Genomic DNA, 13,243 nt, shown 5'->3' with positions numbered 1-13,243 from the left:
ACACGTGTTAACAAAACATAAGGCAGTGGCTTTTTCTGTACTCTACTAAAATACCATAGTATTTAACTTAGTCAAATTAAAATTAACACATTTTTATTTCTTTAATTTCTAATTAACAATTAGTTCTCATTTAATTAGTAATGTGCCACAATGTTATCTGAAAACCTACTGTAGTCTGCGTATTCTACTCAACCTGTTAATACATTCTACTTTTAGTGAGGATGACACTGTTTTTAAAGTAACCTTACAGAAGAAATATTGCACTTAATAATGGTAATGATTTCACACTTAACATAACTCATTCCACCTAAAAGCATCCAGAAGGTGTTTTATGTGAAAAAAAAAACTATAACCATCACTAAAATGATTACCTCTTTCGGTGAAGATTGGGATTGTAATCATTCATTAAGTGAAAAGTAAAGCTATTGCTATATTTCAAGAGATATTTTTGAGTAGTTCAGTGCAAATTTTTTTATTTTGTAATAATTGGATTATATAATAAACACACCAGGATACTCAAGGGATTTCGTTCTGCAAGGTGATCTACTCTCTAATCATATGATTTTCCTTGCTATGCGCAGTTGGATTTTTTCACTTATAACCATTCCCCAATTAAGAAGAACCTGATCTATGAGAACTGAGCAGGCAATGGTTGTTGTGCAAGCCTCAGCCCTCCTGTTGTGAGACTTAAAGGGGGAGGGAGACTGTGAAGGGCAACAGCCCTTTAGCCTCCAGTTGGAAGACCAGAGGAGTGCTGGGCAGAGAAAAGTACCTTCTCTTATTAAACTATGTAGAAAGAGATACCTTTTCTTACTTTGATAGTGATTCAGATTTACCTAACATTTAATGGATGTCTACCATGTGGCAAGCACTATGCTAAACACTTTCACATTCACAGTTTTGTTTATTTAATCCTCATAACCATGCGGATAACTGGTTTTGCAAATGAGAGGACCGAAGCTCAGAAAGGTTATAAGATTCAAGGTCACATAGCTAGAAAGTGGCAGAGAAAGACATGATCTTGTGTGTTATTGATATGTAATACTTGTGAGTATGAGTTATATTATAGTTCTTTTATTCTTCCATAAGCTTAACTAGCAGCAAGTCTAGCATTAGACCCTATGAGCTTCCTGTGTTGTAGATTATCTAAGGAGTTAATCATAGTTCAAGAAGGTAGTCCTTCAGGTGCCCTCTCCCAGATGAGGAGACTGTTGGCCAGTTTGTCTCTTTTTGCTGCTGGTGCTTTTGGTGTTACTATGGTTGCCATAGCTCCTTACTGACCCACATCAACACTACTGATCCCATTGCCTTCCATCATCTGACTGGCTCTACTGGTCCATGCTTCGGGAAAGTCTTTCTGGCTCTAGTTCTAGCTCAGCCTGCAGGCTGACCTGGTCTTTGGAAGAGGGGTATCAGCGTTCTCCATAGAAACAAAACCAACAGGATGTATGTGTGTGTATATATAAATGCACACACATTAATTAATATATAATTATACATACATTAATAATATATTAATATACATTATATACATATGTATATGTACATGTGTGTGTGTGTATATATACACACACACACGCACACACACACATATATATATATATATGGAGAGAGAGAGAGAGATTGATGGATTGATTGATTTACCTTAAGGAATTGTCTTATGTGATTGGGGAAGCTTGGTGAGCCTAAAAGGACCCAAAGACCCAAATTACTGGACTCTCAATTCAGTTCAGATTCCAAGCCATCCTAGTGTTCTTTCCATTTCTTAAGTCTAAGCCAATGTCATATATTTTAGGTTTTTGAAAGCAACTTAGTTCGAGGAATATCAGGAGTTTCAGGATTAGGTTCAACTGCAAACAACAAAGACCCAAATTAACATTGTTTTGCACAGCTAGAAATTTATTTCTAATGTAAAAGTCTGGAGGTAGGTAGTCTAGAGTTGGTATGGTACTCCATGTTGTCAGAGATTCAAACTGCTTCCATCTCCCCTGGGGCATGGTTTTCATTCCTAGCATCATATCAAAGATAAAGATGACCTGTCTAGTGCCAGCCTTCATGTTTTCATTCTAGGTAGCAGAAAGGAGAGAAAAGAAAGATGAACTCACCTGCATAGATTGTTTCCACTAATATTTGATTGGCCAGGCTTGTTTTATATGGCTTTACCAAGTCGTAAGGAAGACTAGAAAATAGTCTTTATTTTGGGCAGCCATATGCCTCAGTTAAAAATCAGGGATTCTGGTATCATAGAAGAAAGAAGGAATGGATAGAATGGGTGTTGGCAGACAGCTGTCTCTACCACAGAGAATTTATACAAGTATTAGAAGATATTAATATATGGACAAATTAGGACATTGAAATTTTGTTGCATTTGATACATTCTTAACAAAGCAGCCAAAATTATCTTTTTTTTAAAGTCATATAACTCCCCTGTTCCGAACATTCCATGGACTCTCTAATTCACTTAAAGTCCTGACAGTGTCCTAAAGGCCCTATGTTATCTCCACCCCCTCACCCCCATTGTCTTTCTAACCTCATCACAACTACAATTTCTTCTTTTTCACCTATTCATCTACTTGTGCTGTTCCTCACATCTGCCAGATATACCCCACCTTACGGCCTTCTTACTCTTTCCTGGGTATTGGATGGCTACTTTCCTTGACTCTTTCAAGTCTTTGCCCAGATATTACCACCTCAGTGAAGCCTATGCTGACAAATCTATTTAAAATTGCAATTCCCTCCACCTTCATATTCCCAAACTATCCTTCCTAATCAGTCTTTTTCCGTAGCATTTATCATTTAACCTCTTACGACGTACTGATATCTTATGTTAATTATTTATCATCTGCCTCCACTAGAACGTAAGCTCCACAAAGCACGATATTTTCTGCTTTGTTAACTGAAAAAATTCTGAGTGCCTAGAACAATAACAAGTACATTGTAGGTGCTCAAGAAATAACCTGTGGATGAATGAATGCGTTTATTTCAGAATATCAGAAAAAATGTAAAGTAGCATTTTTTATTACCTTACTAGTAATATATCCTTCCCTTAGTTGTGATATGTCATGTTACCTTGGGACTCCTCCTTACCTTAGTGGGGTACTCAGACCTGAGACTTTGCAGCTATTTGTATCAGCGTGTGAATGGGGTGATTATACCCTGGAAAGAACCCTATGACATTCATTGATATCATTTCTTATGAAGATATTGTTTTGGTCTTAAGAAATTTTAGGTTGTCTGTGTGCATTATTCAAGATGTCTAGGTTACAAATAGAATCCCAACTCAAACTAGCTTAAACAAACAAAAAGGAATCTGCTGACTCACATACCCAGGAAACTCAAGAGATGTGGTTGTTTTTAATAGCAAAGTTCAGGGATTCAAATGTTGTCATCAGGAATCTCTCACTTTTTAATCTCTCTCCATCTCTTTTTCTTTCATCTGTTTTTGCTTCATTCTCAATGGTAGAAGTTTACATTGTTCTTAAAGCTAGCAATTCTAAAGAACAGAGCACTACTTTGTCTTCTCCATCTAAACTCTGATTCCCCCCTGTGTCTGGGGAAGGTATTTTGATTGTCTAGCTTTGGATACATTCACTTCCAGGAAAGCATGGCCACATAATTCCCAACAGAATCAAGGGGAAGGTAGCTTCCAAAAAAGCAAGGAGAAAGGGCAAAAAAAAAAAAAAGCATTGTGCTGCACTTTTCAATAACATATGCCTCATGTTAAGTTTGTATAATTAGTGATGTTTTAGCAAATAGCAAAAATTAAAATACTTTGCAACAAATTATCATTTTTTTCTTAAATAGAATTGTACTTATCAAAGACTTAGATTCATAGTTTTGTCTTCCTTTAGGCTCTCATCTCTGTTCATTTCTAATGAGATTTCACATTTAGCAGCGGGTACATGCTCTAGAACATGATGAGAAGTAAATTGTGATTAATGCCCAGCCTCAGTTAATAACCCAGGAGGATTTTACATTTTAAATTAAATAACATTCTTCCTCATTTTAAGCTGACAATGACAGAAGATCACAGAGCAGCGCTTTCTCAGTCTCCTTTGTCACCCTTGACTAAAGCCACGGAGGTATCACAACGAAGCAACCCTGAAGACACCTTCAATGGGGATACCGTTCACCCAATTTACAAATATATTTCGAATGATTTACCAAGGTAAGAATATTATTTCAGCAGCTTAAACTGAATTCTGAAGGGGATAAAAGTGCTTAAAGAAGGTTGTCTATGTAAATGCTCAATATTTAGTAGAGATTATGTCACACATAACTTGGAGATGTGATGGTTGTTGCCTGGGTTACAGCCCTTCCATTTTTTTTTTTTTCTATTTTATGGGAAGAAAAAAGATAGATGATGCAATAAACATAAATTATTCCTAGAGTCTGACTTGTGGACAGGTGGGATAGTGATAATAACAGGAATGGCAAGGCAGATGATATTTGCTATATACCACTCACCATGCTGAGTGCTTAACCTGCATTGTATTTATTTAGTACTCAAAACAACTCTGGGAGGAATGTAAGGCAGACAGTATTTTAGACATCTCCATTTTATATATGAGGAAACAAAGACCTAGAGAGGTTCATTAAGATCACACAGCTGCTAGGTAGAGAAGGTACAGTTTGAACCCGAATGTATCTAACTCCACAGCCAAAACTCAACTATTATGTTCTACTGCACTTCTCAGAAATATAAAGCAGAGGAGACAAGAGGTATTTTTCCTGTGTTTCTTCTCTATTAGAAAGTGAAAGAACAAAAAAGTGTCTGTCAGGTATTGACTATTGGCTGGCTAAACATGATGCCATAGTTTTTACGTTAAAAAGAAAATGTGAACTATAAAAGCATTGAAGAAACTATTCTTAAATTAGGGATTGTGTTAATCTCCTTACAGAAGTGCTAGGTCATATTTATATCTTGGAACAGATTGATTTTTTTTATATGTCACTGAGTTTTAGGTGAAAGTGAAATCTAGACTTCAGCTAACCTTTGCTTTGCCTTATTCCTCTGAGCTATGAGTGCATATTAGCAACATATGAGATAATTGACACAGCGTGCTAGCTATATGGCTAGATAATTTTTAGAAAATCATTACCCAGTGGTTATATTGTAGAGACATAGTTTTCTCATGATAGTTCCTCCCAATTGACAGTGGAAAAAACATTGGTTCCTCCCAATAAGACAATGGAAAAAAATTTCTAAATAGAATTTTTAAGTAGTCCTTTATACAAATGCCAATGCTAATATAATGTGTATTTGCACATTTTTTATTGCTTTTAGAATTTATTTTTACCAATTTTCCTTTTCAAAATAGTACTACATTCACTTTTTATTCTATCTTTTGTAAAACTGTAATTTTATTTATTCAGTTTCTTTCTGCTTTTTTCTCATATTCCTTCTTAGATTCTGAGTCTCTAACTCTGGTTTTATTTGCCCTTTTTTTAACACGTCAGTCTTTTATTTTCATGTGACACTTTTCCTACCACCTGGTTTTTATAGTTTGTTTAAATGTGCTTCTTCTATTTCTTTGTCTGGATCCTAACTTCTTTTCTGTCACTACTGTCTGTTACCATCAACTTTGATTATGGTATACCTAGAAAATCAAGTAACCCTCTCTGGGCAATTGAATAGAAAGTCAAAGACAATGCCCAGAGGTCTTTTACTTTCATGAAAAAGAAAATGATGAGTTTCAACCTGAAAGCGGTCAAGTTCATAAAGGCTAATGGTAATCTAAGATCCATTGGTATTAATATGATTATCAGTGAGAGGCAATTTTCTCTATGAGTAAAGACATTTTCCCCCTGATTGAGGTTAAAACTTCTCTTGTCTCATCCTTTTTTTCCTTGCCACCTTTCTTCCGCCATCTTTGTGATCTTTTTATGAGAAATAATTATTAAAATATAGTCAATTTGTTATTCCTTTACTTATATTACAGAGATTGTGCTTTTCTTCACTAATTAACACATTGTACATGTACAAATTCTGTCCACATATATTAAATCCATTCTTTGCAACCATGCAGTGATGAGTCACTTTATTCTCATGTTATTATCTGTGGTTTTAATTTACTTTTTATTATATTTATATTATCCTTATTTTCTCTTGTTCTTGTGTTCTTACAGTGTTTTTCCTCTGTCACCTCATGTTACATTTGTATGTAATACAGTAAAAATTGCTGTGCCAGGAGCCTTCCCCCCACAAAAGAAAACTAATCACCAACAGTGTGAGTTCAATACCAAAGAAGGTCTGATCCTCCCATTTTATGACTTACCACTAGGAGGCCAGATGACTGGAAAAGTCTAGCTTCATTCCTGTGGCTACTTCAAGGAAACAACATAATGAGAAACTTTTCCTACCCAGCTGTAGTCTGTTGTGTTCTCAGGTGAACTGGAACAGGGTGTTGGCCTTTGAGGCATGAAGCAGAATCAATTATTTATTGATAACAGGTATCTAGGGGTAGTTCTGCTATATTTATAGAAAGTTTCTCTAAATGCTGAGGTGGAAGATTTCCAAATTAAAATTGCATTTTAGAACTAACAGAATGTTCTAAACAAATAATATCTTTCTATCCCACATGTAAAATACTTTTTAATAATTTTTAGCTGATGATCATCTAAGAATGTAATTTCATGATTTTCTTTTTGTAAAATATTTATTTATTTGGCTGCACTGGGTCTTAGCGGCAGCATGCGGGATCTTCGTTGTGGCATGTGGGATCTTTAGTTGTGGTTTGTGGGATCTTTTAGTTGCAGCATGTGGGATCTTTAGTTGTGGGACGCAGGATCTCTAATTGCAGCACTTGGGATCTATTTCCCTGACTAGGGATTGAACCCAGGCCCCCTGCATTGGGATTGCGGAGTCTTAGCCACTGGACCACCAGGGAAGTCCCTCATGATTTTCTTTTGTTTTCTTTTCCTTTCTTTCCTTTTTTTTTACATCTTTATTGGAGTACAATTGCTTTACAATGTTGTGTTAATTTCTGCTGTAAAACAAAGTGAATCAGCTGTATGTATTCTTTTTTTTTTTTTTTTTGCGGTACGCGGGCCTCTCACTGTTGTGGCCTCTCCCGTTGCGGAGCACAGGCTCCGGACATGCAGGCTCAGCAGCCATGGCTCACGGGCCCAGCCGCTCCGCGGCATGTGGGATCTTCCCGGACTGGGGCATGAACCCGTGTCCCCTGCATCGGTAGGCGGACTCTCAACCACTGCGCCACCAGGGAAGCCCTGTATGTATTCTTAATAGAATGTTATATTGCTTTTTTTTATCCTGCTTGCAGCTGAGTGTAATAACAACTCTTTTAGTTCCCTGAGGGGACAAATTATTTTTAGTACATTACATTAGGACTTAAATCAGTTTTAAAAGTGAATTGCCAACAACTTCTTCTTATAGATTATCTGGGTTGCTTTTTCACAGACAAATCTTGCTTTCAAGGAGACTAACAGTGCCTAATCTATTCATTCATTTTTTATGTTATTTTAGTTATCTTGGCTATTCTGAATTGGAATCAGTCAGACTATTTTTGAAATATAAACATTTGGTTATATCGCCTTTTCTAGGGACAGTTTAAGTTTAGTAATCTCATCATTCCAAAGATGAGCTGTCAGTTCCCACCATGGGATGAGCAGCAGAACGAAGTGAGGGGAACACTGCCCAGTGGTTAATGAAGCAAGACAATGCTTTCACTGTTTTCAACATCCATTGACCAACAAATTACACTTTTCATAATTCATAACTTTTTCTCAGATTTTTCCTTCAAGCCATAAAAAAACTCTACAGATCCAAACATTAATATATTATTTACTTTAAAAAATGTTAAAAGACTATATTGCTTTTTGAAAATTTAAATTTCCTCTGGAAAATCCTTATACAATATTTATAACCTCCCCTGACTTTAGATTTAAGATGTACTTTATTTTTATTCCTTTGCACTTTTGCACAAGCAGAAGTAGTATTCTTTTTTTCCTTTGGGTAGGATGATTTATGCCCTGATCCTACACTCAGATGGGTCCTTTACAAATTTTATAAATTGTTCTTCTTGTTTAGATTTCCTTCTACAAAAGCGAGCAAGTTCAATTTAACAGACATTGAATATCTCCTAAACAGTATATGTGTAATTTGAACAGATACATTAGTTACTATTCAGTCGTCGAATTACAAATAAAAATTCGACTTATGTGTTATAAAATAACTGAAAATTGCTCTGCAATCAAGGTATCTTTACCAATATTTCCAGGTCAAACTAGAATTATATTTTCTTCTGGTGTTCAGAATAAAATTGGGGGGAAATTGTTCACATATATTATTACCACTTCTATTATTCACTTTCCATGATGTTTAAATCACACTTTATCTAGCAATTGTAGAAAGTTATTTATATCTTTAGAGGTTATTTCTTTCATCAAATTGGAGGAAAGGTAGGATGACGATTAGTGAAATCTTTGTGCACTCCAGATTTTATACAAGTTTCCATGCACCAAACGTATGTGGGTTTATTTCTTTTATCTGCTATCGGTATTTTAAGCTGGTGATTTATTATTGAATGTACTTAGGGTCATTTTCCTTCATGTTTACATTTTCTTATTTGTATTTATTCCAATTAGAGAGTTTAATTACCATTAAAATGGTAATAGGATAAAGACAAGTTTTAAAAATGACAATATTAAAAAAAACCCATAACTCTTCAGGAAGGTTTAAATGCCATGAGAATATAAAGCGAGAAATATATGCTTGTCAAATATACAGTATAAATAAATAATTTAGATGAAAATGGTTGACTACATTTAACAAAGAGACTACCAAATAATGAGGGGCTAAAGAGTGGTTGTTAGATTTGATGTACTTCATTGTATATTGTAAGTAATTGCTATCCATAAAAATTCTATGGCTTCTGTATAAGAAAAAGAGACATTTTGACAGACAACACTGGTATGAAGCGACAGCAAGCACAAATCCTTGGCAACTGTCATTATCCTGATGTTGAATTCACATCCAAACTGTGTGATAACTTAGACCTGCATGCTTGTTATTGAGCCATGATCTGTCAAAGTAGCCACACTTCCTACTTATGAATAGAATTATTAGCCACGTGCAGATTTCTGCCATAGAAATCTAAACTCACCAAGGATGCTTTGTGTTTCAAAAAACGGGGAAAAGCCTCCATGTCATTGTATGCTTATGCTGAAATTTCTGGTGACGTGTTCCTGATTAAGTAAAAGTCAAATTTTTAAAAAATAGTTTATATTTTAGCCCTTCATAAAATTAATTCAAAACTAGTAAAGATTTTGAATAAAATTAAAAGTAAAGCAAATGTAATTAGAAATCTAATTGTATAAGTTAGGCTACTATTAACAGAGAGTAACAGGAAACACAACTGAAAGTGACTTTAAAAGTGAGCAGTCCACTGTCTCATGTAATAGGAACTTCAGAAGCAGGGCAATTCTAGGGTTAAATTCAGTGGTTCTGCTGGGTTATCAAAGAGCCTGGTTCTTTGTATCTTGTGCTCTACCATCCTCAGAATATTGGCTAGATCATTAGGTTTGACTCCTCCTACTTGCAAGGCTCATCACATGTTCACTCAACAATATCCAACTAAAGAAGACAGATACTTGATCATTTATATTTCTTTCTTATTAGGGCAAAAAAACCTTTCTCCAAAAGACTTCTCCTCATTTCTCATTGGCCAAAATTACTTAATTAATCAAAACAAGGCAAGGGAAATGGAACTAGCATCATTGGTATTAGACCATTGAGTATTTACCCACTGGAGCTGATCAGGGGATGCCTTCCATGGGCATAAGAGGGTGAATATTCAAACATAACTTAGGCTTTTTATCTAAAGGGGGGAATGACTCTTAGATAAATATTCAACGTTACACGACATAACTCTTAGCTTTGGCTTTATTATATTTTACTACTTAAACTGTGTATGTTTCTTATCAATGGCATTTTTGTGACACACCTTTGCACAATGTCGTAATTATCAAAGAACAATTGCTGCATATTAGTTGCTAGTTGAGTATCGCAGTGAAAAGAGATAAAACAAGGATCTTACCATTGCAGAGAGGGATATGAAATCATCTGAAATCACATAATAAATCACAAAGCAAACATATCAATATGCAAAACAATACATCATTTCTTGCACAGGACCTGGGGGAATGACTTGGAATAAGGAGTGACTAGGATCTCATGGGGTTAACTCCTTGCATGTGTCTTGCCAGCTTGAACAGTTTTGTAGAGATTTTCTCTGTGTCCCTAACCTCTGAACTCATGATGACCCTCATGATAGACAAGACTTTTCCTTCACAGTACTAATCATAGTGAGTAATTGTACATTTATATTCATGACAATGTATATAACAGTTCTCTTCCACTAGACAATTATTGTACTATGGAAGGGTTTTAGAAAGGGTAAGCACTGAGTTCAGATTAATATTTATTAAAATACTTACTGATTGAAAGGTGTACAGTAATGGATATAGATCAGCTGAGTGAACACCATTGACAAAAAGGCATACATGTAAGAACGGTGGAAGGCAACGTGGTGCAATTATAGCTGAGGGATATTACAGGGGGGCAATGATGGTACCACTTGGTAGAAGTCCTTGAGTGAGAGAGCGGCAAGTATGACTTTATTAGGCGTTTTCCTCAAGTTGCTATAAAAAGCCACTAAGATTCACTAATGCTGTTAAAACAGAAGAAATGAGAAGAAAAATTGCTCTTGTCAAAACTAGAATCATACCTTTAAATCTTGTCATGGTCTATTTATCTGCTTTTTCTATACTCCTCCCTGGGCATAATTTTATACTTTTAGACATCACACCATTACTTAGTTGTTGCTTTGTGAAACAAAAATTGTAAATTAGATTTAATGGAAACCACAGAGAGTAAAGCATAATTAGATCTTAGCCTGAGATATTAAGGGGGTTGTCAATTCCACAATGTTTAAGATATGTCCCTGATAATCTTTTTGATTATAATAGAAAGCCTATATGTAGATGAGGTATAGTACTGTTTCAGAAAAGGATAAAAGCTTAGTTAATCTCTTAATGTACCTTCCAGCTTTGTAATTCTTTGATTTATCATATCCATTGTATCATACGTAGAAATTGTTTAAAAGATTCAATAACCTAAAATTTTATAGTTTTTAATTAACCAATAGTTTTTTTATCCATACTTCTTTAAGGTTAAATTTTGACATGTTTTACTTCATCTTTCTCTAAACACACATAAAATTCTTAAATATTTACATAGTTTGTATATGTTTGTAGTATAGACACACATAACCACATTTGTTCTTTGTTCTTTTTTATGACCTAATTTCTAAAGAATTATTCAGTTGCTAAAAGAAATGATCTATTTAATCTATTTCCAATAACTGACAATAAACTAACTCAGAAGTGATGTAGCTGATGCGTTTTTTCTTTTTTTTTTTTTTTTTTTTTGGTGGTACGCGGGCCTCTCATTGTTGTGGCTCTCCCTTTGCGGAGCACAGGCTCTGGACGCGCAGGCTCAGCGGCAATGGCTCACGGGCCCAGCCGCTCCGCAGCATGTGGGATCTTCCTGAACGGGGGCACGAACCCGTGTCCCCTGCATCGGCAGGCAGACTCTCAACCACTGCACCACCAGGGAAGCCCAGCTGATGCTTTTTGAAAGAAATATACCAGAACATTTACATCCAGATGAATACCCTCCCCCCTTGAAAATATCTACTTTAGGAAGTAGTAATTTATTCTAATAACAATGCCACTTCTCAAAGCACTTTCTTCAGTTCCTCTTTGGATTTGCCATCAGAAACTGTGGTACATTCTTTAAAATAGTTTCAGTATTTAATGATGACAAAATTTAATCTTAAGTAGTTGCATTTGAATTTTCCAGAAAATAAAATATCTGGATCTAAATTTGGTGTAAAAATGGATAGTCAAGAGTGCATAATTGTATAGCTAGTGTGGTAGGCAGAAATCTAATCTGGTCCCCAAGATTTCCACCCCCTGGTATATATGCCTGTATAATTCCCTCCTCTTGAGTGTGGGTGGGATTGTGAATATGATAGGATGTCACTCCCATGATTAGGTTACATTATATGGCAAAGGAGATTTTTGCAGATGTAGTTAAGGCATATAATCAGTTGTCTTTGAGTTAATCAAATGGGAGATTATCCTGGGTGAGCTTGACCTAATCAGATCTACTCTTTTTTTTTTTATTTTTAACATCTTTATTGGAGTATAATTGCTTTACAAGGGTGTGTTAGTTTCTGCTGTATAACAAAGTGAATCAGCTATACATATACATATATCCCCATATCCAGATCTACTCTTTAAGTGAGAGTTTGGAGATCAGAGACAGAAAAGTCAGAAAGGTGAGTTCCCCTGGCTTCAAAGAAGATGAGAGTAACTATGAGTTCTTTAGCTATAAGGAACTAAATTCTGGCAAAAACTAAATGAGCTTGGAAGAAGACCCTGAGCATCAGATGAGACTGCAGCCCCAGCTGACACCTTGATTTCAGCCTTATGAGATCCTGAGCAGAGGTTCCTGCTAAACTTTGCCCAGACTTCTGACCCACGGAAACTGTGCTATAATAAATAGGTGTTGTTTTAAGCCACTAAGTTTGTGGTGATTTGTTGCACAGCAATAGAAAACTAATATAGGTAGATAGATAAGAAATATTTCTTAAGAAGATGTATTTCTAAAACAGTGTAATTGATGTTCTTGTATCAACCTAATATAGTGGCTTTTAGATTTCAGGCTAGAAAAGGATGCTTTTTACCAGTGGTAAAAATGATTTTTACCAGTGGTAGAAGAGTAAGTAATACAATGATGATTGGAATATTTGATGGAAATTGAGGGTCTAGCATTTTAGATGGTAGGAAGGGATCAGTATGATATAGTGATTTCAGCTATCAAACCTACCAGGGCAGATGTGAACGTACAGGAAGTAAGAACATTTTTATACAAGAAGGTAGCATAGAAGTCTTACTGAAGAGGGAACTTCTTGAAATCTGTGTATATGTGAATTACAGATATAATGAAAGATTCACAGTAGAGACTTATCATAGACTTCAGGACAAGACAATAAGATGGACATAGAAAGCTTAAAAAGAAGATCTGTGTTATAAATTTAGCCCAGGTTCTAGAATGTGGTAGAAAGCCTCAACAGTAACTGAAGACAAAGTGAGGTTATTTTATGGATAAAAGATCATTTCCTAAAACAGTTTGTTTAGAAATCCACATGGAATT

General features: G+C 35.4%; 1 protein-coding gene across 1 annotated transcript in view; it reads left to right on the top strand.

Annotated features, from left to right (window-relative positions):
• The window catches only part of DCDC1 (doublecortin domain containing 1), a 452,054-nt gene that overhangs the window by 20,545 nt on the left and 418,266 nt on the right, over positions 1 to 13,243 (top strand). The window contains exon 2 of the mRNA XM_073809437.1: positions 4,011 to 4,168. Coding sequence (XP_073665538.1) covers positions 4,017 to 4,168 — 152 coding nt within the window. The 5' untranslated portion in view covers positions 4,011 to 4,016. The remainder of the gene's footprint in view (positions 1 to 4,010; positions 4,169 to 13,243) is intronic.

Source organism: Tursiops truncatus, chromosome 8 (genome assembly GCF_011762595.2).
Source record: "Tursiops truncatus isolate mTurTru1 chromosome 8, mTurTru1.mat.Y, whole genome shotgun sequence".
In the NCBI taxonomy this organism is placed as follows: Eukaryota; Metazoa; Chordata; class Mammalia; order Artiodactyla; family Delphinidae; genus Tursiops; species Tursiops truncatus.
The sequence above is the reverse complement of the archived record's forward strand: the minus strand, read 5'-3'. Positions and strand labels throughout refer to the sequence as shown.